General features: G+C 38.7%; 1 protein-coding gene across 3 annotated transcripts in view; it reads right to left on the bottom strand.

The window, feature by feature from the left end:
• The window catches only part of myo3a (myosin IIIA), a 148626-nt gene that overhangs the window by 90398 nt on the left and 31083 nt on the right, over positions 1-27145 (bottom strand). For all 3 annotated transcript variants that reach the window (XM_089125473.1, XM_089125471.1, XM_089125472.1), the window contains 4 exons: positions 20161-20344; positions 17804-17938; positions 525-629; positions 321-420 (listed from right to left, as the gene is read on the bottom strand). In XM_089125473.1, the coding sequence (XP_088981599.1) occupies positions 321-420; positions 525-629; positions 17804-17938; positions 20161-20344 (524 nt within the window). The remainder of the gene's footprint in view (positions 1-320; positions 421-524; positions 630-17803; positions 17939-20160; positions 20345-27145) is intronic.

Consider the following 27145-nt stretch of genomic DNA (forward strand, 5'->3'; position numbering starts at 1 on the left):
TTTGGTCAAGGAAAACTAGAAGCAAAATCATTAGTAACTGAAAGCAGACAACATCCTCTATCCCAATGACATGATGAGAGTCAGGGGCTTTAATGCAAGTGTGTTAGACACCCATTAACAGCATACATGTAAATGCACTGCTTTTGATGAGAAGAAATAAGTGCTATTCAATTAGCATTGAAATGCTCACAAGTAATGGCTTTGACCCGTGTATAAAACAAGGTTGATCAAGCTGGTCTCTCACTTGCGCACACACACACTCAATCATTCAGGCTTTCCCAGCCAACAGTCACTTCTCAATAAAAGAACAGCTTCCTCACCAAAGTCAACCAGCTTGACACCTCCTTCTGTGGTGAGCAGGATGTTGTTGCCCTTGACGTCTCGATGGATGGTCTTATTGATGTGTAAATGCTGGAGACCCTTCAGACACACAAGCACATGTTACAGAGCCAAGCAGTGAAACGGCTCACTGAAAAGGTGCATTTTAAAATATAGAATAATCCAGGTTGGTTTTTGAGTTGTACCATGATAGCTTCATGAAGGATGTAGGCTATGATGGGTTCCTCCACGCGGTCTCCTCTTTTCAGCATACCTTTAGCCAGATCTGTGACAGACCCTCCATTACACAGCTGCAAACAAATAAATACAGGAATTCATTTAAAGAACACATATGCAAACATGTTTTAAATGGCAGTACAACCTGTTTCTGGTTAAATAAATAAATGAAGATTCTTAATTCAGATTGGATGACAATTATTATCCAATATACACTCATGTTTTTAGCATTATAGTATTATTTTTGTACTTAATAATATTTTAAATTAACTTTTGATTTTATATTTTTAGTTTAGTTTAAGATTTACTATTTTTTATGTGCTTTGATCATTTTACACGCTATAAAAAATGAATAAATCAAATTAATAGAATTAAAATATTCAAACATAGAAAGCAACTGTAATATATAATATAACAGCATAAATATATAACTGGTCCTGATTTATAATTAATACATAAATAAAGACTTACATTGGATGGGCCATATTCAGATTCTCTGTAAAATATCCGTCTTATTTTACTATTTTGTATTATTGTATATTTGGAAATAAAGAACACTTGCTTTTAAAAGGCCTACAATCACTTAATCAAACATTACATTCAAATTAATTATTTTGTGATTCTTCATAATTTAACACTATAAAGTACTGTTTTTTTTTTGTTTGTTTTTTTCATTAATCAGACCAAGCAATAGATAGTCAAATAATAGATTCCTCATGGAAATGCTGATGTTAACAGTAGGAAATATAATAAGGTTGCAGCTGTTGTAATAATATTCAGAGAGGTCTTAAATAGTCCAGGGAAGCATGGTTAAAATGCCAATTTCCACTGCTTTACAAAGTCTAACACATTATTTTTGTAGCAACAACATCCTGTAAAACTAACTGGGTTGATGCTGTGGCTATGATCAATGCTAACAGTTTGCTTTCAGTCAGAGGACACAGAGGTGAAAATTGTTCTTTTTTTTCCCAGGCAAACCCTCCTGAAATTACATAAAATTGTCAAGCATGTTGCCAAGGCAACAACAATACCCTCTTATTTAGAGCCATTTAAATCGACCAAAGGCAAACACGACTGTCTTCGGCCCGCTGCTATTGTAATGGGACAAAATGCTTGTATGAATGCTCTGACAGACTCTTGTTCACAATATCCCAAAATCTATTCTCTTTTATTTTGATGGAAGAAATAAAAATACAGAGGCAGTGATGTGCACCTTGTAGTTTAAGAAAAAAAAACATGTCTAACCAATAAATAAAAACAGCAAATAACATTACAAATGCAACCAATTACAAATCCTTTGAAAAGATTCTGCTTGATCCGGCCTTTTAGCAGAACACTGAACACTTCAAAGAGAACATCAATGACTCACGTCACTTTATGTCCCGAGAGGGCATTTACATTTTCAAAAACATTTACTTCAATTTCCAAGACACATCCCAAGGAGTTCAGATGAGTGGGTGGAGGGGCTCGATTTCCATGATTATGCAAAAAGCTCAAACATCTGCAGAACAGACAATTATGTAAAGCTAAATCGTGTCATTTCTGTGCCACTAGTGGCAGCAAACGGAAATACAAAAATAGCTGCATTTCTACATTTTATGAAAAGTAAGTATTGTTGACAGGGTGTTGATGATATTTTGAGAGGTTTTACACATTCCTATATGGATAGGATGTTCCTATGGGTTGTTTCTAGGTACTGACTGAGCCAAATCTCCTTGATTTAATTTTTTTTTTTTTTGTCTGTTAAAAGTTTGATTGTCTTCCAGGGGAAAACTGCATTGAATCAATTTTTTTTAATAGAACTCCGAGCTGCACAATTTGAAGCATCATTCATGTCTGAGTACAGACCTGCGAGGATTTACTTGCCAAAATATAATACTTAGTGGCCATTCACACAAAATGTGTGTGTGTTTTTTTTTTTTTTTTCTGCATTTTAACTCTTTCCCCACCATTGAAAGAAATTTCCAGCTCTCAGTGTTTTCACTGTTATATGGTAGGGGTCGCTATTAAACATCTTTTGAAAGAGTACTGAATCGCCTGATCAAAACATAGCAGAAGAAGAAGCAGAAACAAGCGATAGCATATGAAATTATATGTGTATGTAAAATAACGCGATCATCAACGTTAAACGGCATAAATCAAAACTGTCTAATGTTACTGAATGAAAAGTCGACCCAGGGCGAGCTATAGGACTGTGAAGCTTTGGGGGTGTTGATGGACTCGATGGTCTGTTCTTTCTTTTGATATATTGCAACATAAAAACATTTTCTGGGGGCCATGAAATTTTTGTGAAAATTAATTTTAAAAAATGCTGGTGGTGGCTGGCAATTTAAGGGATTCTATGCAGTTTTTTTTACCTTAAAGCTACAATTCCTAAGATTTTATGCCGCTGTTGCGTTTAATGACATGCTTGTTTTTCATTAAACTGAAATAACCGCAAGAAAAGTAAGGTTTAAAAGTAAATTAGTTATCACAGATGTTAGGGGAGAGCCAGGACGGTTGAAACACTTTTCAGATAAACGTCTTTGTCTAAGATACAGCCAACAGTTCACATTCCAAAAAGTATTCGCGGTGAATATGACCTTACGATTTTTCACATCATATGCATAGACAACAAGACATTCTAACAATAATACTAATTGTTTTGCATGGTTTACTGACGTGCAATTTGAATATAGAACACGGTGTTACTCACCTGTCAAGTAAACACATGCAAGATCGGCGTCTCTTTCTAGTTAACGTTAGAGTTTTTCACGAAGTTCTCTCCATTTAGGAAATGCCACACCGATGTTGAGCTGGTTTTATTTCTCTTGTCCCAAATTCTTTTTGGTTCGTTTGGTTGACCCGTTCGTTGACGTTTGCGTTTATGAGACTTGTCTTTGTAGACAGAACCATGTACAATTGCTAAAGAATAATTGTGCTCCATTCCATAACAAATGCGCGCAACAAGCTGACGTTTGTTGCTTGATAGACGCTAACGCACAACTACAACTTCCGCATTTGTCCAGGACTACACGCAGTACGAGCGGAAACCGAGGTAACGCGGATATGACGCGATTTACTGGTGACTCCCAGCTCACCCCTGTTCACACGCCCCGTTTCCTTGGTTAAAATCTCAATTTTCTCGCGATTTAAACATTGTTTGAAACATTTGGAATATTGTAAGTTATCATCTTAACTAAATATATAACACTGGCCTTTTGGGATATTTTAATGCAAAAATCTTTGGTATTCCACCTTTAACTGAACAGCTTATATGACTTAAGCTGTTATATGACTTCTTTCGGGTTGAATGGTGGGATCACTGTTTGACAAAAACGGCCTGGAGTTCAGTGGAATAAAAGAAGAAGACATGAGATGTGAGCGCAGCGGTCAAACAGTCTGTCTAGCACAAGAAAACCAACTAAAAAGTAACGCAGAGGAAGCCAAAAACGAGTTCCATTTCAAAGTGGAACAATAAATTCGGATCGGATTCGATTTTCTGCATTTTCCGTACAAGCATTTTCAGAGGTATTTTGACAGTTCAGAGCCACCGAATACGAAAAAACGCAAAATATTAAGAAAATTTCGGACTCGGTGTCCAAGGACCTTAATAAAAAAGTCAAAGTGATGTGTCTCGCATAGCGTCATGACACAGTTTTGATGTGTCTCGCATAGCGTCATGACACAGTTTCTCATTTTTACCTTCACAGGAAACCATGCTTACAATAAATTTAGAAACCCACTAAATGTTGTTTAACTGTGTTTCCTGTCTTTTTTCTTCCATAACTCCTCACAAAAAGGGCAGCATAGCATTCAGCTGGACGTCCAAGCTTGATAAGTGGTGGGCTGAAAGGGTTATTTGTCATTGGGTTGAGCAGTAAAGGTGGAATGTGGACACTTAAACATAAAGGTGGGTGGGTGTGAAGTGAAAAGTTCCCACAGCTTTAGGGCCCATTCTGAAATCTCATTATTACTGTGCCACGGGGGACTTTGGCATTGTAGCACACCTTCATGTTTCACTACCATTTACCAAAGTTAATTGAGCTAACTGCAGGGAGCGGCCTGTTTCATTTAAAGCTACAGCAAACGCTTCAGTGTCAAGCACAAAGGAGCTGGAAAACATGTGCTTCATTTGAGTTGCTGATACAGTGACAGAACGTAATTGGTAATCAGATTGTTCAATACAAGAAACCCTTCAAGGATCTTTGAAGTCAATATGGAAAACTGACATTTACTTGTCTTCTTAGTACTATTATGTCCAGATAATAAATAATGTATTACATGTAAAACAATCATTAACAATATTCACAATTATTTACATTTATTCATTTAGCAGATGCTTTTATCCAAGACCCTTCCCAGTTCCTCACTAGCGAAACTGTTTACCTTGTGACTAAACGCAAACAAAAACGAGACTTCGCCAATGAGATTTCATCTTGTGAGCACAGTAAACAAACGCTTATTCCTAGTAACTACAAGTGCACTTAAATCAAATGAGAAAAGGATACAAACACTTATAGTTACTGTCACCTCCTGTTGCTTGACTGTAGAAACAATAATGCTAGCACTGAAATCCCAGCGGTAAATCAACCAAAGTTCTTCTGAATCTCAGTTCTTACCATTGAACAGTGCCATGAAGACTATAGAGCAAAGCTGACCTCATTACGTCATGGCTACCTCAGCCAGAGATCATCTGCCATCATTAAATTTCACTCTGAGAGAGAGAGTTAGACATGTATCTGACAAACAGAAACTTAAATGTTTTACTACTTCTTTCAAGTACGGCAACATTAATGTTCAGGTTTCAGGTTGAGGTTCAGGTTTATTTAGTACTTGTGTATATAAGTTATAACACAAATCTCAGTCAGTTGTTGATTAGAATGTTCATACTGATATTATCTATAGGGAAAACGATCTTAGCGTATGGTATAAAGCGCACAGCGCAAGTGCACTTAGGCCGTGACTGAAACTACGAAAAATGGTCGGCGTTCCTAGTGCATTGTCTAAAAGGGTTGCCCCTATTATCTCAATGAGTAATGGGTGTGTTTTGGGTGTAACATGATCTCCCATTCCCTTTAAAAGTGTCACAGTGTCTGGTTGTGTTTCCCTGGTTTGTCACTAGAAGAACTCGTTCTCACGGTGTCTTTCACATTTGACTTCATTTCCGAGCATTCTGTCTGTCACACATCAGTTCATTGTTGGTCAAGTTTTGCGGGACCTGTGGAGGTCAAAGTGGAGGAGGTGGTCGAGAGATGGTTCACGTCACATCTGCCCAGACAGAGAATGTCCACGACCCGTCTGCCCAGTCAGAGACGGTTCATGTCCCGTCTGCCCAGCCAGAGACTGTTCACGTCCCGTCTGCCCAGCCAGAGACTGTTTAGGTCACGTCTGCCCAGTCGGAGATGGTTCATGTCACGTCTGCCCAGCCAGAGACTGTTCATGTCCCGTCTGCCCAGTCAGAGACGTTTGCGTACCTTCTGCCCTGCCAGAGACTGTTCACCTCCCGTCTGCCCAGTCAGAGACTGTTCACCTCCCGTCTGCCCAGTCAGAGACTGTTCACGTCCCGTCTGCCCAGCCAGAGACTGTTTAGGTCACGTCTGCCCAGTCGGAGATGGTTCATGTCACGTCTGCCCAGCCAGAGACTGTTTACTTCCCATCTGCTCAGTCAGAGACTGTTCTTGCCACGTCTTCCCGGTAAGAGACGGATCAGGAGATGCCTGTTTGCGTGGCCGTGAAGACCCTGATGGACTATTTGGAGCATCTGGCTCGAATCCGGAACATGACTGTGCTTGCTGTTCCAGAGCTGGAGCCAGAGCCAGTGCCTCGTCCAGAGCCGGAGCCGGTGCCTGTTCAAGAGCCAGAGCCGGAGTTAGTGCCTGTTCCTGAGCCAGAGCCAGCGTCTGTTTCTGTGTTTGTGTCTGTCCTTGAGGCCGTTACTGTTCTAGCAGCTGTTCCTGAGCCGGGGTGTCTGCTGTTCCAGAGCCGGAACCAGTGCCTGTTCTAGAGCCAGTGCTAGTACCTTCTCCAGAGCCGGAGCCAGTGACTGTTCCTGAGCCAGAGCCTGTTTCTGTGTTTGTGTCTGTCCTTGAGGCCGTTACTGTTCTAGCAGCTGTTCCTGAGCCGGGGTGTCTGCTGTTCCAGAGCCGGAACCAGTGCCTGTTCTAGAGCCAGAGCCAGCGTCTGTTTCTGTGTTTGTGTCTGTCCTTTAGGCTGTTACTGTTCTAGCAGCTGTTCCTGAGCCGGTGTCTGCTGTTCCAGAGCCGGAACCAGTGCCTGTTCTAAAGCCAGTGCTAGTACCTTCTCCAGAGCCGGAGCCAGTGACTGTTCCTGAGCCAGAGCCTGTTTCTGTGTTTGTGTTTGTGTCTGTCCTTTAGGCTGTTACTGTTCTAGCAGCTGTTCCTGAGCCGGTGTCTGCTGTTCCAGAGCCGGAACCAGTGCCTGTTCTAGAGCCAGTACTAGTACCTTCTCCAGAGCCGGAGCAAGTGACTGTTCCTGAGCCAGAGCCTGTTTCTGTGTTTGTGTCTGTCCTTGAGGCCGTTACTGTTCTAGCAGCTGTTCCTGAGCCGGGGTGTCTGCTGTTCCAGAGCCGGAACCAGTGCCTGTTCTAGAGCCAGTGTTAGTACCTTTTCCAGAGCCGGAGCCAGTGACTGTTCCTGAGCCAGAGCCAGCGTCTGTTTCTGTGTTTGTGTCTGTCCTTGAGGCCGTTACTGTTCTAGCAGCTGTTCCTGAGCCGGGGTGTCTGCTGTTCCAGAGCCGGAACCAGTGCCTGTTCTAGAGCCAGTGTTAGTACCTTTTCCAGAGCCGGAGCCAGTGACTGTTCCTGAGCCAGAGCCAGCGTCTGTTTCTGTGTTTGTGTCTGTCCTTTAGGCTGTTACTGTTCTAGCAGCTGTTCCTGAGCCGGTGTCTGCTGTTCCAGAGCCGGAACCAGTGCCTGTTCTAGAGCCAGTGCTAGTACCTTCTCCAGAGCCGGAGCCAGTGACTGTTCCTGAGCCAGAGCCTGTTTCTGTGTTTGTGTCTGTCCTTGAGGCCGTTACTGTTCTAGCAGCTGTTCCTGAGCCGGGGTGTCTGCTGTTCCAGAGCCGGAACCAGTGCCTGTTCTAGAGCCAGTGTTAGTACCTTTTCCAGAGCCGGAGCCAGTGACTGTTCCTGAGCCAGAGCCAGCGTCTGTTTCTGTGTTTGTGTCTGTCCTTGAGGCCGTTACTGTTCTAGCAGCTGTTCCTGAGCCGGGGTGTCTGCTGTTCCAGAGCCGGAACCAGTGCCTGTTCTAGAGCCAGTGCTAGTACCTTCTCCAGAGCCGGAGCTAGTGACTGTTCCTGAGCCAGAGCCTGTTTCTGTGTTTGTGTCTGTCCTTGAGGCCGTTACTGTTCTAGCAGCTGTTCCTGAGCCGGGGTGTCTGCTGTTCCAGAACCGGAACCAGTGCCTGTTCTAGAGCCAGTGCTAGTACCTTTTCCAGAGCCGGAGCCAGTGACTGTTCCTGAGCCAGAGCCAGCGTCTGTTTCTGTGTTTGTGTCTGTCCTTGAGGCCGTTACTGTTCTAGTGGCTGTTCGAGCCGGTATCTGCTGTTCCCGAGCCGATGTCTGCTGTTCCCGAGCCAGTGTCTGCTGTTCCTGAGCCGGTGTCTGCTGTTCCAGAGCCAGAGCCAGTGCCTGTTCCAGAGCCAAAGCCAGTGCCTGCTCCAGAGCCGGAGCCAGTGCCAGTGTCTGTTCCAGAGCCAGAACCAGAGCCAGTCCCAGTGTCAGTGTGTGTTCCAGAGCTGGAGGCAGAGCCAGTGTCTGTTCCAGAGCCAGAGCCGGAGCCAGTGCCAGTGTCTGTTGTCCACATGATGGGAAAGAAACAGCGATTTCCATATCAGAATTTCAGCTGAAACTTTCTCAGCGCTTGTATTCAAAGTGATACAAACAGTACAAATGGCATCTTTTTTCCCCGTATCAATTCCAGCATGAGTCCTCATCCTTTGGAAGTGTACGTAAAGTGGATTTGTAGTGCTGAAAACAGCATCTTCTCGACACAATCCAACCTCTTCCAGGTTTCAGCTACAACTACGGTGTTTGAGGGCAAGTCAGAAGGTTTGTAGGTTTGTAACAGGAAGTGAGACTGGAATTACTAACGGCAGTTCAAAATTGATTCTTTCTTGAAGGAGACAATAACGTTATTTGTAGTATTCGTTGATCTTTAAAACTTTGCAGACCTTTTCATCGATAAACAGCTATACTACACACTACATGAAAGGTAATATTTAAGAAATAAGTTGTGTTTTTGTGAAGAGTCATCTGAATGGTGTATACTCACAGGAGATGAAGACTGAACTCATAATTTATTTCAATAAAAAGTGTTTTAGTCATGTATGGTGCGGGTTGCCCTCCTCAGTGTTTTTCACCACCTTTAAATAACAAACGTGACCCAATGTGTTTCACTAAAGTCACAGAGAAGTCTCACACACACACACTCCCGTGTCTGTATATACCAAGCAGCAACCTTCCGATCTCTCCCTTGAATCCAACACGGAAGTGATTTAAACTGCAATTTACCGACTGGCAGCTAGAGACAGGCTGCAAAAGAGAGTCAATCCGATGCTAATATGCACAACTTTACAGCACAAAAACAAATGTGTTTACAGCCTGGTACAAAAAGTGTTTTTGTCTAAGTAGCTCATAGTGGCCTTAATGACAACTGTGAGAGGGGTGAAATTTGTTATATCTCATCCGTTTAAATTATATTAAGCCTTAAAGTTCTGTATAATTATGGGCGTGGCCACTTGAGTGACAGGTGGATTGCCGCTGCTGTCACTAGAAGCCATTGTGTGTTGTCTGTTAGCCGTCACCTCACCTAATCCCGCCTCTTTGCCCATTTCCGTTTATCCGGAAGTGATGTGCTGCCAAGATGGCGGTGGCTGACTGATTCAGAAACCTACAGATGACGTCACGGACACTACATCCATATTTTTTTTAAGTCTATGGTGTTTTTTTAAGTCCATGCTATAGTGTAGTGTTGTCCGGGTACCTTCTTGCTGCTCAATTTTAGTCCATTCTTTACATAAAGCTATGGTTCAGAAGACTGTGAATTTAGTGCATGAGTTGTATGGACTATTTTTTATGTTTAGAAAAGATGAGCATGAACATTCATCCCTTTTTCTGCTCTGCAGAAGAAAGAAACCCTATGGGTTTGGAATGACATGACAAAATCATCAGTCCTTTTTGCTTTAATTTCTTCCTGATATTATTTTATTTTTAGACCATATCACTCTGGATTACCTCAGGCTGTGGTGAACATGCTATTAATGTCATCTACTGACGAGTCATCAACATAATTCCTCACATAGGCTACGGATGGAAAGACTAATTCTGCCATCCTCCCACTGCCAGCATGGCTAATGCCTTTCAAAGCCTTAACATGGGCTTTAAAAAAAAAAACAGTGTGTTTGCAGGTATCCACTCTCAAGTTCTCAAAACAGTTTATTAGTTACTTTCTAGTAACACACCTGGAGCTTCTAACCTTGAATATTTGATTTAACTGAATTTTTCGTGAAGTGCAGCAAATGATTAAATCAGCAGCTTTATTCGAGCAAGTGTGTGTGGCCCTCACACCTTTCAAGAAAAAAAAAACACCTCTTTTGTCTGAAGGACCTTATCATTTACACTCAAATAATGAACTAGGTGTCTGCTTTCTCTCAGCGTTTAATGAAAAAGCCCTAACAAACAAAGGCATTTTAAACCTCATTGTGAATTAATGACGGGCACAAGCTAGACACATAAGACATAGTTCGAAAAGGGCTTCGTTTCAAAGGGTGTACCAAAGAACCAGCCATTATATACAAGAATCAAGGCCAAAAACCACAGCCACCACTTTAACTATATGAAGGGGAATGAGTGAAATTAAACAGAATTGCACTTTTTGAACTGTTGGTTTAAGTGCGCAATGTGTAAATGTTGCAATGACCTGTAGTAGTAGTTCAACATAAAAATATTTAGAACACTGCGGACTCAGTGTCACATGAAATCAGAAATCATTATAATATGTTGATTTGAATTATTAATGTTGAAAACCGTTGTCCTGCTTAATATTTTTGTGGAAACTATTACTCTTTTTTTCTCTATTTTTTTTTTACAAATAGAAATTTGAAAAGAACAGCATTTATTAAAAATCTTTTTTTGTAATTATGGAAAAGTATGTCATTTTAAATCAATACAGTGTGTCCTTGCTGAATACAACTATGTATTCATTAAAAATACAGGGGTTGGACAATGAAACTGAAACACTGGCCAATGTTGGAGGTTTCACATCTATATGCCTGGCGGCCAATCTTCAGAGTGAAGCATGGGTGGATCAGTGATGGTTTGAGCTCCAATATAATGACAATCCTGATTGTATTTGATGGACACGACACTGCCGAGGACTACCAAACTCTTCTCGAGGGTCATGAGCACCTGATGCTCAAACCGTGTATCAGCATGATCATGCACCAACACACACAGCAAGACTTGTGACAGAAGGGTTTGATGAAGATGAAAGTGACGTTGAACATCTCCCATGGTCTGCACAGTCACCAGATCTAAATATTATTGAGGTGTTTTGGAGGAGCGAGTCCACCAGCATCATATAGTGACCTAGACACTGTTCTGGAAGAGGAACGGCTCATAATCCCTCTGGTCACTGTGAAGGACTTCTATCTGTCAATTGGTGCTGTATTTGGATGCAAAATGAGGCCCTCACCATACTAACAAATTATTGTGTAGTAAAACCAGGTGTTTCAGTTTCATTGTCCAACCCCTGTAAAATGTAACTGATAACTTTTCCTATAACTGTTGCTCATTGCTATTTCATACGGAAGCCCTGAACCGCAACCTAAAAAAAAACAAAAAAGTCAGTAAAAAAAAAAAAAAAATCTGTAAAAAAAAAAAAAAAATCTAGCATTTCGAGATTAAAGTCGAAATGTTTCGAGATTAAAGTCGAAATGTTTCGAGATTAAAGTCGAAATGTTTCGAGATTAAAGTCGGAATGTTTCGAGATTAAAGTGCATCATTTTAAGTGCATCATTCTGTATCCAATCATTTGGCCGGATCCTGTGATTTCCTAAGATTTAATAACCACTTATGGTTGAGGAGAGATTCTCTGATATGATTGTAAAGCACTTTGAGTGTAGGCATATATGAAAGCGCTATATAAATGCCCTATTCATTCATTCATTCATTCATTCATAAAGCTGGATTTCTCCATCCAGTCTGAAAAGTGTTTTCCGTGTTGGTTTTCCTATAGGCTAAAGTCTATTCCGGCGCATTATATTTTATAACGATAAAGTAAGATAAGTAATTCAGATAAAAGTAAAAAGCTACTATTTTGTGTTTATCCATTGCAGTTCGACTTCACACACACACACACACACGCGCGCTCTGAGCCAGTGGACGCGCACTGTTATGAATGCACAATGTTTCGACTTTAATCTCGAAACATTTCGACATTAATCTCGAAACATTCCGACTTTAATCTCGAAACATTTCGACTTTAATCTCGAAATGCTAGATTTTTTTTTTTCAGATCTTTTTTTTTTTTTTACAGATTTTTTTTTTTTTTTACTGACTTTTTTTTTTTTTTAGGTTGCGGTTCAGGGCTTCCGTAATTTCATGTTCGCCATGCACACCAGTAATATAAATCTATAGAATCATATTGCAGTTGTAAATAACTGTTTTAAGCAATGATGCAAGCACCATTTTATATTGATATTCGCCAGTTTCTACGAATCCAGTTAATAAATGCACTTCATCAAGAAAGCTTTTACAAACTGCATATCTACAAAAAAGGCCTTGCATTTAAAAAAAAAATAAATGAAAACCTTCAATAACAATGGCACAGCGACATACTGTTTCATGTGAAACTACAACAATGAACCGCTGTCATTAGTCCTTTCCCAGCCATTACCCACCAACTGGAACCTACAAGCCAACTTGAACAAAACTGAATAGAGATCACTTCTGATATCTTTGAAGTTTTAATATGACGGAGCGGAGTCGGCCCCTTATACGATGAGAAACCAATGAGTACAGATGAAAGCAACCCCCTTTATATCCATAATTAGAAGCCACAACACAAAGGAAAGGCAGAACAAGCACCAGGCCTGATGAGCAAGCCAGCAAAGTGGAGGACGCAATTTGTGCAAGTCCTCTCTGTAATCAGGGGTCACTCAATGTGGAGGAGCCTTCCTCCCAGATCATACTGAAATACAGAAAATTACAGTTCAGAGGGGACGACTGTAACCATGGCAATTTAACATCTCGGCTGCTGCTGAACGCTTCAACACTCGGCTATGATTCCAGCCAGGGGATTAACTTCCACATTTGGATTGCTGACTGTGGATTTTGCATGCAGGAGTTTGCATACCGAAATGCAAAGCTCTTTAGGGAAAAAGAAAAAGAGAAGAAAAAAAAAATCATTCCCTCTAATACAGACGGAGGAACTTGCTTGAAGCCTTGCAAAATAAGAAAACAGCTTTTGTAATTTGTGGTAACTGTGTAACGTCCATATTGATAAAACAGAATGTGGTTTCTTCAGGGAAAGTGAAAGAAACCAGTTTTACATTTCAATTTTCACTTTTGATACGGCTATGCAGATATATCTAAGGACTTTATAAGCATGATATGACTTTTTTGTACAGTTGCCTCAAGAATTTCTAAATGTCAAACCAAGTAATACTAGAGCTTTCTCTGTGCTTTCTGAGCCTTTTTCATTATTTTAAACAGTACATTTGTTTGTTTTAGCATTTCAAATATGTTATTTATTTACAAAACTAAATGTTTTTATACTACGGTATGTACAAGTATATCCACATTTTTATTTCTACACAAAAACCGCCTTAGAAGGTTACAGAACGATTTGGGATTGTTAGCTAATGCTCTGAGGTGCACTTGAGGTCTTGGCTGCGATAGGAAGTAAGTGAGCATGGCTATTCCATGTGCCCTTAGCACACTAAACCTACACAATCAGGCATTATGTTCAGGAACTCACGTGCCCCGAAATCGTGAGACGTCAAGAAAAACCTTCCACTGGTAGACCAGCCTGGTATCTAGTAACCAGTCCAAGTCAGCTCACAGCCTATAGTCGAGTCTAACATCTAATAATCATCTCAAGCCATCTTACAGTCTGTGGACTAGTCTGGCATCCAACAACCAGCACAAGTCGGCATTTAACAACTAGCAAATGCCAGGTTATAATCGTCAGTCCAGTCCGGTATCCAACAACCATCCCAAGCGAGCTTACAATCTGTGGATCAGTCTGGCATCGAACAACCAGCTCAAGTCATCTGCGGCCCAGTTTGGCAGTCAACAACTAGTCCAAGTCAGTTCACAAACTGTGGCTTAGTCTGGCATCCAGCATTCAGCCCAAGTCAGCTCAAGGTCTGTAGACTAGTCTGGCATTTAATAACCAGCACATGTCAGGTTACAATCGGCAGACCAGTCCAGTATCCAACAACCAGCTCAAGCGAGCTCACAATTTGTGGACCAATCTGGCATCGAACAACCAGCCCAAGTCAGCTTAAGATCTGTGGTCCAGTCTGGCATCCAACAACCAGCCCAAGACAGTTTGCATTGCGTGGTCTAGTCTGGCATCCAGCAACCAGCCTAAGTCAATTTAGCTAGACCCATCTGGCATCTAACAACCAGCACACGCCAGGTCACAATCGACTGACCAGTCTAGCATCTGACAATCAGCCCAAGCTAGCTCATAATCTGTGCATCACATAGACAATATATTGTGTATGTATTCAAAAAAAAAAGCTTCTGTATCTGTCCTGTATATATATATATATGTATGTGTGTGTGTGTATGTATGTATATATGTATATAGATAAAGTTGTCCTCCGAAGAGGGGGGGTGGAGGTGGGTGAAAAAAAAAAAAGAATCTAGTTTAACCTTCAAATAGTCTTTGTTTCCTGTTTGCACTTCTGGGCTTCTGGGTCTATACGACCCCCCCCCCCAAAAAAAAAAAAAAGAAAAACCTTCCACAAATTAAATTTAATAGAAATTTACATATTACATATAATTTGGTAGTCAAACAAAGTGTTGCACCTTTTATTGGTGTAAAGATATGTAGGGTATGTGTATTTTGTACAACATTTGAAACTGCTTTTTATCACTTAATTAGAAGCACCACAATTTTAAAACTCTGTCTTCTGTTAGTAACATATCAACAACTAAACAGACATTTAGAAGTTTATTTTAAAATGCAATTTTTTTATTTTTATTTTTGCAAGAATTTAAGTGTGCCATCAGCTAATCAAAAGTTCTATATACAGTTGCAGTCTTCACGTCTTCTTGTACACTTTGGCCAAATACAGGAAATAGGTCATGTCATAGATAAGTGTTTAAAGACTGCAAGTGTGGGTATTTGGAGAGGACATAAATCTCCTCATACCCACACTGAGACTGAGGTAAAGTTTGAAACCAAATAAATATGAGTTACTCTCTCCAGGCAGGTCTAATATATTAAACACTGACCAAGAGTAAATTCAGCTGTGCAAACACAGGAAAAAAGCCTGCTTACTATCTGTTTCTCCAAGGTAACTATTGATGCTTAAAAAAATGATTTAAACTAACTGATTTCTGAAGCTCTCTATAGTCAACAAAAGGTCTCAAAAAGGTCTATTTGCACTGTGATCATCAGAAAACACAGATAAGTGGAGAAGATATTCAGGGGCACACAGTGCTGGAAATGTTCTGCTCAGCACAGGTTAATGGTTTTATGGAACTAGAGCATTTATAAATGTTTCAGATAGAAAGCACAAATCAGGGAAGGGCAACATTTCTCACTAAGAAAATTCCTTCTAAACCTGCACATTTCAATCACAATTTTGAAAACGAACTGCAAATGAATTGCTCCTTACAACAAGTTAGTGGTTGATGTGTTTGGGGTAGTTATATTCTGATATCTGGACAGAATGGTAAATATAATGCTGCTTTAGGTCATTTAATGATAGCAAATAAGACAATAATTTGGCCGACTAAAAATTCACTTGAAAAGTATTTGAAAAAAAAAATAATAATAATAATAAAAACATAATAGTTTGGAATAACTTCACTAAACTGTTTTTGTCTAATGTTGAAATTTGAAAATGATCAAATATTGGCCATATAGCTACTGTATTGGTCGATAAGTTCCAAAAAGATGATTATTATGAAATCACCATGTGTGATACCAATTGTGTGAATTATAGAGAGACTTTCAAGAGGATAAACTTATAAAGATTATTTACATAGAAATTGTATAACATTAAGAATATTAGTTAAAAAAAAACGTTTCTTTTGAAGTCAGTATTCATTAGAAAATGTGGTACTAAGCCTATTCAAAATCCTGTAAAACCATGTGTACAGTTGAAGCTGATTTAAGTTTTGGGGTCCTATTTCTTCTGACTTCCTTTAAGCCTTAATATAAAGCGGGTCAAACCCACACCTGTCACGGTTAAGCTGCAGCAATCCAAGTGAGCACTAAACTGATTTTGGCAAGAAAATGAGAACAAAAGAAACAGGAACAAGAACTAGAAATGAACCAAACCAAAACACAATGAAACACCACCAAACCCAAAACAAGTACTCCCAACACTATCTATGTTTGAATGTACCTTGCTAATATCATGGTGCTGTATACCATTTGACAAACTATTCCATGGTGCTTTTATGAAAATCCAACAATAGGCTTCAATTTTTAAAATGTGCCTAAAGAATTTTTGAAAAATAAAGCAGTTCAAAAGTTAAGAATATTGTATTAAGCATCATGGCACTTCTGCAATTTTGTAAGCTAAAAAGAAACTTTAAAAATGAGCAACTGTTTATGTGCATAACCATAACCATAAGGTGTTGTGCGGCTATTAAAAATGTAAAACTGATTATACTTCTATTGAACACGAGAATACAAAAAATACACATTAAATATGGTGTGCATAATATTCTGTTCCTGTACTGGCACATTCTACTTAGGCCGTGTGTCCGTCCACCAAAGCGTTTTTCCATGCACCTGGTGTTCTTTTCAATTGTTTTCAATGGGAGTGCCGCGTTTTTTTTTTTTTAAATGCCATGAGCGTAGCGAGGCGCTGAACGTTTTTTTCATGCTGAAGCGCCGAGCGCCATTGAAAAATGTTCAACTTTGGATAAAACGCAGCGCTCATCACTGTCACGTTTTACCCAGCCGTCCAATCACAGTGGAGGAAGGGCGGGACTAAAACCACACCGACCAACTGTCACAACATTCTTTCTCTACAACGACATCAACCAGCAGAGCTAACCGAAACAAAATGGATGAAAAATACATTTTTAGTATGAAACAAATTATCAGCGAAATCAGTTACAAGTAAACTGCTCCGCGGATATTCTGTATCACAGCAACGAAACCTCTCATCGGAAAAAAACGTTGCGCTGCCAGAACGTTCTCAAGCGCCCAAAGCACGGCGTCTTCAGCAGAGTGTCTAACGTTTTCAGCTGGCTAAAAATGCTTTGGTGGACACACGGCCTTACTGCGTGATTCAGATGTAAAATTCACACTTGTAACTTCTGGAAATTTAATCCAACGTACATAGGCTGTCTGAACATATTTTTCTGAATAATTACTGCAGAAACGCATAACTAACGGGAAGTACTAAACAATAGTTACAGTAAAGTGCAATATAAAGGGACCTCACTTGTTTCCAGCTAAAGCCAGCGTGTCTAAACACAGAATTGGTATTAGTAGTCATCTCCACCCTCCCATACCTGTCCTGCCACAAAAACTCTGTCCAGACCTACTGAGACTAAAGTTTCTTATGCAACACTCATCCCATTTCCTTCAAACTTGTCTGTTCTCAAGCAGTCAAACACAAAAGGCCATGTGGGTCTAACGTGATTTTAAAAATGACAATATCTTAAATGTCCACTAAAAACTTCCATTTCACAGCTTTGAGAAATATTCTGTATGCTAAAAGGTGTTTATACTAATAACCTTTTATTAGCAGCATATTTTGCTAATCCTCTATAAACAGATTTCACTGCTATATGTATCCCATTAGCCCACACTGCAATAAATCCATCATGCGATAATGATATAGCATGCAGTACACAACTTTGCTATGATTTACAAAAACATTAGCGTTTGGATGTGTTCTTGCCGCAAATGTAATAACCATAATTGATTAGGGCATTAAAAAACGTGTTTCCGATAATGCCACAAGCCCAATTTAACACGTGTGTGATATACAACAACAAGCTTAAATAAAGGATACGCACATGCATGACATAAAATTGAACTTTACCTCAAGCACTAGCCAAAGCTGGTCCCCGTTCTTGACATCCTTCCTGTAGAACATTCCAAAGAACTTGACGACATTGGGATGGTCTGAGAGAGCTTTTAGGATGTTATATTCAGCTTCAATTTCCTCATCAATATCCTGAAATAAACAGATGAATTGAATTGACTGACACTATTTGCCGTTTTAAAGTAAGGGAGAGCCATTGTAAATGTTTCTTAAATAGGTTGCTATGTTTCTAAATGCAAAATTCAAATTTATTGTAAGGATACAGAATTCCATTGACAGAATGACATAATTTTCATTTCATTCTTTTCCTTTAAGAACATAATAAAAAGAAACACAGAGTAACGGCTCAAACGTCTATTTTCATTTTTTTGAGCAAACAAAGACTTTTCTTTAACTATTCAACACAAATAACAAAAATGGAGGCACTGATCGAAAAAATATATATAATTTTATCTATTGAATTTAGCAAAGCCAGAAAGGCCATAAAATGTAGGGCTGGGTAATAAATATTGATTTCTCGATATTAATCGATTCTCATTTTTACAAACCGATATCGATTCTTAAATCTCAAGAATCGATTAGTCATCCTGTTTCATTTGAATGAATGAGACATTGTATCGCGGCTGCGCGCATCCAACAAATCGCAATAATCTTTGTCCTTTGTTACTATTGATATGAAACAAAGTCTCAATTTTCAAATTACGTCCATTTTCATTAGAAATTCAAAAACATAAATAGCGTTTTGCCGTTTTGGCGCTGTGGCGTGAGATCGCTCTGACGCAGCTCAAGAGAAGCAGCAGCGCTGATCTCTCTTCCGGCTTAATAATACAAGCTACAGCGCGAAATAAACATGAATGAGCATCTGAAAGTGTGCTAAAAGATAGAGTACAACTTATCTAAATCCCTATCATTTCACATTGATTCGCTCAATCAGCGTTTCAACCGTGGAAAGACGTCAGGTAAACAGCTTGTAATCAATGTCATGTATCGTCATATTTACCTCAGAAAACCCACATAAACTCGTTAGTCCACACTCGTTAGTGTTCTTCAATGTTTAATGCATATTTGAATAAATCTGGCAAGTTTTTATGACAGGCACCATTTAAATGTTTATATTTCATATAATCTTCTTATTATAAAAATAAATAAAAGTGTAATTTAAGTGTTTGTATAGCTACAAAACAGTTAATTATTACCTTCATATTAGGCCAATGAAGCCTAGTAGGCTACAACTAGACTATAGACCATAGTTTACAGCATTTAAGAGATTTGATTCCCTTGAGAAAAATTGCCATTTATTGTAACTGATATCCAAAATAATCGATATTGATTTGAATCGAATCGTAATCGAATCGAATTGCAAGCTTGTGAATCGAAATCGAATCGAATTGTGAAATTTGTCTCATTACCCAGCCCTAATAAAATGTCAGCATCAACAAAGCCCCACAGCAGTGAACTACACATGAGGCATAGACTGGAATAATATTTGTTGGCTTGCGCGTCCTTCAAGGTTTTTGGACCAACATTGGAAAATTACTGTTTACTGATTGAGCCTGAGGGAAAAACAACCTCTGAGTGTAGAATTTTAATGGATATGGTACACAGGTCTTTTCTGTGATGCCTTTTGGCTTCAAAAATGCTCCCTATTTCTATTACTACACATGATTACAGCATTTCCTGCGGTTGGAAAGCAGTGCAAATAAATATTTGTGAATATCTGAGGTACAATGGCTATGGCAGCTGCAGTCTATTAAATTAAGCCAAGATTTATTTCATCTAGATGAGTGATTTTAAATATACTGGCAGCCAAAGGTCCATTGAAATATTTCCAAGCTTCCTTTCAGGACTTTAAAAGGGTGAATTGGACACAGGTAAATTAACACAAATTGCACATCTTCTGAAAAGCCATCTCATCATTATTAGGTTGGGCATATGCTGTTAGAGGTCCTTTTATTTTCCCAATAACTAAAGGAAAAAGTGTCTGGCTGGAGAAATAACGAGCAGGACAGAGATACAGAGAGCCTTTTGGCGTTATCTGCAGGATATATATATGTTCTGTTCTTATATGACAGTGGCGAGTGGAATTGCCCACAGGCCTCTCTTAAGGCATAAACACACTCACAGGTACAAACAAATGTGCAAATGCATCCGTACAGATGCAGACAAATGTGAACTGATTGAACCTGAAGGGTGCAAAATTACCCTGCCCTTAATGACCCTGCCCTTCTGTGCAAATCTGACCATGAGTTTTCCCTGTGTTTAAAAATTGTGACTTTATGATATGACTCTTTCTCTCTTTATGACCTAAAAAAAACACTCCACATACAGGTTTGATCTAGTAGGGTTTTACTCACATGGATAGGATCCAATATTTTGACAGCGGCTTTGCTGCCATTGACTCTGTTAAGGACTTTATAAACTTTCCCATAAGTCCCTTTACCAATAGTCTCAATGATCTCCCAGGTATCAGATGGATCTGGAAAGCTGTCAAAGACGATGGATTTCCCTGAGCGAGGAAACATCTTCCCGAACGATCTCCTGAGGAGAAAGAGCACATATTGTGTCTTGAGCCAAATGTTGTTTTGCAGTTATAGACGGCCCACTCACTGTTTTCCCATTTGACTTACAGAGGTTAACACACTTCACAGACAGTGACACCTGTGCAGGCAAGATAAGATGAGCAAAATAACCCCTGCATGAAAAAATACATATATGTATGGGCTTAGTTAGTCTTAGGAAACCTAAGGCTATTTCTGTTTGACAGTAAAGTTACTCCAGAATTAACAAATATCCATATAGAGTAGTAACATGTCCTACTTAACACCCTTTATCATGTCTGGCTTAACGTATTTCTGACTTTTGCAAAAGCTGTTGGCTTTTGCCTGTTATTGAGGATGGAAAACTTGTTTTGGACTAAACTGTTTTGGTTAAATTTACGACTCATGGTTATTTTGTTTTCGTTTTTTGATATAAGAATTTGTGAATCCATTTTCAAAAAACAATGTCTGAGGAAAGTAGGAAGATCTGATCAAAGGTTGAAAGAATTGAGGGTGCAGTAAGCCAATTTACCAAAGGGCCCGATGTTACAGTATGTTCCTTCAAAGGCATCATTATGTTCAGGTAATGTAACTCAACAAAAACTGCCTCTCTTCCTCAGAAACTATGACTTAGTGAAATAAATTATTACATTTTATTTGGAAAAATGCAAAAACTTTGACAGAAACCCAGTTATGCAGAGTTATGCATGTTCTGAAGAAAGCATTAGTCGTTTTGCCTGTGTGTAAAAAGCACTATGCTAGAGTATTGTGGGTGGTTTCCAGGGTGTTGCTATGCAGTGGCTGCAGGTTTTCTGGGTGTTTGCTAGGTGGTTGATCACTGGCCTAAATCAAGAGCTCACTTCCATTCTGGTCTCTAGATATGACTCGGAGGTCCTCCGTTCAATGCATATTTTGCCATTTCATTCTTACAGCAAAGTTTAGTTCTATCCCAAATTAAACACATCAGAATAACTAGAGACTGCCAGGCAGGTGTGTTGGAGCTAAACTCTGCAGGAAAGTGGTCTAAGAGCAGGATTGGAAACCCCTGACCAGGTTGCATATCGAGAACCGGTTCCAAAATTTCAAGACTCGCATGCTGTCTTCTGTGCTGCAGTGCACACACATCCAAAGTGCACTCAGAGAAAAAGTGACTTTGAACCATTCCAGCACAAAAAGCAAAAAGTAATTTGTTCTGCTTAAACAAAGAAAACATGTGTAACAGTATATTGGATCCATGCAGCTCTTAAAGTAACATCAGCCTAATATTCCTGCTGCCGCCTCTATAATAACGTCGATCAAACAACAAAAGACAAAAAGAAAATTAACTCTCTGTTCTTGACTGAATATCTTTTGTAACTGTATATGTAATGTGCACTACCTGTCAAAAGTTTTAGATCATTTAATGTTTTTATAAGAAGTCTCTTCTGCTCACCAAGGCTGCATTTAAAACAACAAAAAAAAAAAAAAAAAACAGTAATATTGTGAAATTGTATGACAATTTAAAATGATTGTTTTCTATTTTAATATAAATTAAAATGTAATTTATTCCTCTGAAAAAAAAACTGAATTTTCAACATCATTTATGTTGCTGATTACACATCAGTCTTCAGTGTCACATGATCCTTCAGAAATCATTCTAATATGCTGATTTTTATGCTCAAAAAAACATTCATTATTACTTTCAATGTTGAAAACAGTTGAGCACATTTTTTTTTTGTTCTTTGATGAATAGAAAGTTCAAAGAACAGCATTTATTCAATCAAAATAGAATCTTTTCTAACATTATAAATGTCTTTACGGTAACTTTTGATCAATGTAACTCATCCTTGATGAATAGAAGTATTGATTTCTTATTTTTCCCCCCAAAAAATAAAAATTCTTACTGTCCCCAAACTTTTTAAAGGGTAGTGTTTAATGTTACAAAAGCTTTCCATTTGATATAAAAGCTGTTCTTTTGAACTTTCTATTCATCAAAGAATCCTGAAATAAAAATGTAAAAAACAGTTTTCAACATTGATAATAATCAAACATCCATCATCCTATTAGAGTGATTTCTGAAGGATCACGTGACACTGAAGACTGGAGTAATGATGAATAAAATTCAGCTTTGATCACAGGAATAAATTACACTTTACTATATATATTCACAAAGAAAACAGATGTTTTAAATTGAAATAATATTTCGCAATATTATATTTTTTTTTTTGTATTTTTTAATCATATAAATGCAGCCTTGGGGAGCAGAAGATACTTCTTTTAAAAACATTAAAAATCTTACCGATCTAAAACTTTTGACCGGTAGTGTATATTTTATTAATAAAGTGCAGTATTATTTTACATTTGATTTAAGTTTCTCTGAATACCTGAAAATCTTAAAACACTGTTTATTTCACTCGTATCTTTGTTTAGTTGTATGTATTTGTGCAATTGCAATTTTTTTGTTTGTTCTTTTTTAATACCCGAGTGTTTACTTGTCTTAAATAATGCTTGAAATGTATATTAATTCGGCTAGTTGTTTTTGCTATGGTATTTTTAAACCATAGGGAAAAGTTCCTTATGTAAGTGTTCTATAGCCTATTGAATTAAGTTCAAGGTATCAGCTACAACGAAATGCTTTGCAATAAGACTTAGAATAAATGTGCATGATATCTTTTTTTTTTTTTACTTTATTGTAATCTATATTAGGTATCAATAAGAATCAGAATCGATAAGCATAATCATAATCATTAAAATTCAAATAATACCCAAAACTAACCAAGAGCAAATCTTATGTCACACAAAAAACTAATGAAAGATCTACATTTAAACTAAGTTACCCGCTGAGTTACCTTGAAATGGGAGGAATTGTTTATTATAGAGGTCTTCACTCCTGCTCATGGAGACCCACTGTCTTGCAAAGTTTATTTCCAACCTTCTTCAGCACATTGAATAGCTTGATTAGAGGATATTGCAGGACAGTCGGTCCTCAGGGGTAAAGTTGAAGACCTCGGTTTTATAACAGTGAGGGTTTGAAATTAACTTTTTTACTGCAGCCAATATGGCTAATTCATTTTAAAGTATTTTTACTTCTATAGCCACAACAAAATGATCAGAATTAAACCAGATTATCAGTCTCAGCTTAGATTTAAATATTTTGAAGCATTGTATTGCTTTCAACTTTATGGTATTCAAACATGTTTGCGGATTCCATTCAAATAAAATAAAATACAAATAAAAACAAAATGATCTGTAACTTCTCTTATAATTGCCATGAGTTTACCTGCACGTAGCAAAAGATGCTAGGGCACCATGCCAGTAATATTAGGCAGAAATAGTTTAGAAAATGTAGTTTAAAAGAAGAACAATGCATTATGTCTACACAAAAGCTAAGCAAACTTGCCAATCTGTAAGTACTGTTAGTAATCACTGATCTTATTATACTATTATACACTATTTGTGACCCTACCGGGTGAAAGTTCAACCAGCTCTTTCTCTACTCCAACCACAATTAAACCTACATTCAAGATGAAAACCGCGAAAGTCAACATGTCACTTACATTCTTTTTTTAAATGGTCGATGAACATTTTGTTGAATAAGTCCATATTGACTGTTGAGGCAGTCGTGCCGTGTGAACACTTGTGAAGGAGTTAACCACAGCTAAAGCTAATCTCAGCAAGCCATGCCTGGCACCAGAAACAATGCTAAGCAGCAGAAGCTATGTTGGGATTAAGAGGAATTAGTTGACTACGCCATGAGCCTTTCCCCATTTAGATTCTCATTGATAAAGGTGCCAAAGCTAGTTAGAACTACTAAGAATATAACGCCAGGGGGACTACCTCTCTAACCCAAAGAAAGTAACTAAACAGGAAGCATCATTATCCTTTTATTAAGGGTTGTACACCAAAGAAAGCTGTTTCATGCAATGTTTAGTTTTTACATAATCCAGTACTTTTGCCATTTTTTTCAAGAGTACAAATTAATGCCCCATTATTTTTTTTAAGCAAAATAGGCACATATTCCATTTTCTTTAGAATTAAAGGTGAAGATTTTGAGTATCTATTAACAGAAATGCAATATGACATCCATAACTATGCTTTCAGTGGTGTATAAAGAACTTACTTAATTAACCGTAAAGTTTTTATTACCTATATCTACATAACCCCGGGCACCCCCTTCTATGAAGGTCGACATATTGTGATGTCAAGTTTCTACCGGAGCCGAACGCGAACACACAGCGCTACAGAGCGCGTTTCGTCACTACCGTGAAAGAGAAGCCGCAGAAACCTAGAAGCTAGCCATAAACACCGTGAGTAGTGACTTTTCCCTTGTCAATGGTGTAAAATATGTAGTTGGACTGTTTCATGTAACTTAGTTCTCCCTCGCTGTGTTATGTGTTTGCTATGTGGGGATACATGCGCTTACGTTCGTGAGACTGATTAGTATTCTTGTCATTGACCGTAAAACAGTATGTTACAGGAATCACCAACCCGCCGATCGACAAGTCAATCTAGGAAGCATTTTAAGTCAAATCGCGAAGAGTTTTCAAAATCAGAGAAAAAAAGCCTCTTGTGTGTAGTAAATGGTGTCTAGTGAATGCGGAGGTGCGGACACTGTTACAATCTTGTCATTTTTGCCGTGCGCACCTTTGGGCTCATGCGAACATGCACATTTGGGCTCATGCATAATACATAGTTGCATAGTTTCATGTGGTTCTTCTCCCTCGCTGTATTGTATTATGGGTTTGCTATGTGGAGAGAAATATGCTGGTTACGTTTGTGAGACAATCAGCTGATTAATAATATTATGTTATATATTTAAGACCCTTGATCCTCACCTAACTATGTCTTTGTAAACTTTATCCATGATGTGGTTTATAGGGCTGGGTAATAAATATCGATTTTTCGATATTAATCGATTCTCATTTTTACAAACCGATATCGATTCTAAAATCTCAAGAATCGATTAGTCATCCTGTTTCATTTTATGAATGAGACATTGTATCGCGGCTGCGCGCATCCAACAAATCGCAATAATCTTTGTCCTTTGTTACTATTGATATGAAACAAAGTCTCAATTTTCAAATTACGTCCATTTTCTTTGGAAACTCAAAAACATAAATAGAGTTTTGCCGTTTTGGCGCTGTGGCGTGAGATCGCTCTGGCGCAGCTCTAGAGAAGCAGCAGCGCTGATCTCTCTTCCGGGTTAATAATACCAGTTACAGCGCGAAATAAACATGAATGAGCGTCTGAAAGTGTGTTAAAGATAGAGTACAACTTATCGAAATCCGTATCATGGCTTATTGAGTCACTCAATCAACGTTTCAACCGTGGAAAGACGTCAATTAAACAGCTTGTAATCAATGTCATGTATCGTCACATTTACCTCAGAAAACCCACATAAACTCGTTAGTCCACACTCGTTAGTGTTCTTCAATATTTAATGCATATTAGAATTAATCTGGCAAGTTTTTATGACAGCCACCATTTAAATGTTTATATTTCATATAATCTTCTTATTTATAAAAATAAATAGAAAGGTAATTTAATTGTTTGTATAGCTACAAAACAGTTAATTATTACCTTCATATTAGGCTAATGAAGCCTAGTAGGCTACAACTAGACTATATATATATATATATAGACCATAGTTTACAGCATTTAAGAGATTTGATTTCCTTGAGAAAAATTGCCATTTATTGTAACTTATATCCAAAATAATCGATATTGAATCGAATCGAATCGTAATCGAAATCGAATCGAATTGCAAGCTTGTGAATCGAAATCGAATCGAATTGTGAAATTTGTCTCAATACCCAGCCCTAGTGGTTTATATTGGGCTGAGGTTCAGAAACAGTGACAATGCTACACACTCTTGGCTTACTCCGGCTATTCCCTGCTGTCTCAGACAACGAGATGTTTGTCCCGTCTTAGCCACCGTAGCTTCTTCAAATGGGAGGGGTGAGCAGTGGCCTGAGCCCTTAGTGCAAACTCGCAACCGAACCGCTAGATGTCGCTAAAAATCACACACTGCACCTTTAAATGTTATTGGCCGTATCTTGCACCTGCCGCAAATGACTTTGTACACTGAGGCATGTATCATTCCTATTTTGTAACCACGCAAAGCGGGCTTTTCCCTCCACAGACGCACGTTGGTAAACTAAGAAATTAACTTGCGCTCCCTAGGTGGTCCGTAGGCGCAAAACGGAGGCATGTTTCGGCCCAAACATTCCCTGTTGCTATTTTGCAGTTCCAGAAAACAATTCCACCACTGACCAGAAAAAAAACCTAGTCTAAAGTACTTGCCGCGTTGTGTGTTGTTCATAATGCTATTTTAAGCACGCATGCTTGGACATAACGTTATGTAGCGGGTGCACAACGCAACGAGCATACACTTTGATTCTCTCATCAACACAGATGGAGATTCATATCATACATTATAACAAGGAAAAATATTAACACATGAGGAAAATCATTGTGGTGTCCAATAAGATGTAAAAAAATGTAGGCCTAAATCTAGCTTACACAATCTATTTGCCCAATAGTGGCAATACACATGTATATTAACACATCTGACAAATTAGTTTGTCCGTCAAGAACCAGAAAAAAAATAAAAAAATCTCCCATCCCCATACAATGTCACTTCTCTGTCTTTCACGGCCCTGAAAAGAATGTCGGTCTCCTCGGTTATAAACCGTTCCTGGCGTGTCCGCCATTATAACAACAATCCGCCATGCAACATGCGCAATTGCTCTTAAAGGGTATGTTGGATGACGCTCTGATTGGTTTATTTCACATTACGCCCAAACCACACCTATGAATAATG

This window comes from Pimephales promelas, chromosome 22 (assembly GCF_988280905.1).
Source record: "Pimephales promelas chromosome 22, fPimPro1.hap1.1, whole genome shotgun sequence".
NCBI classification, from domain to species: domain Eukaryota; kingdom Metazoa; phylum Chordata; class Actinopteri; order Cypriniformes; family Leuciscidae; genus Pimephales; species Pimephales promelas.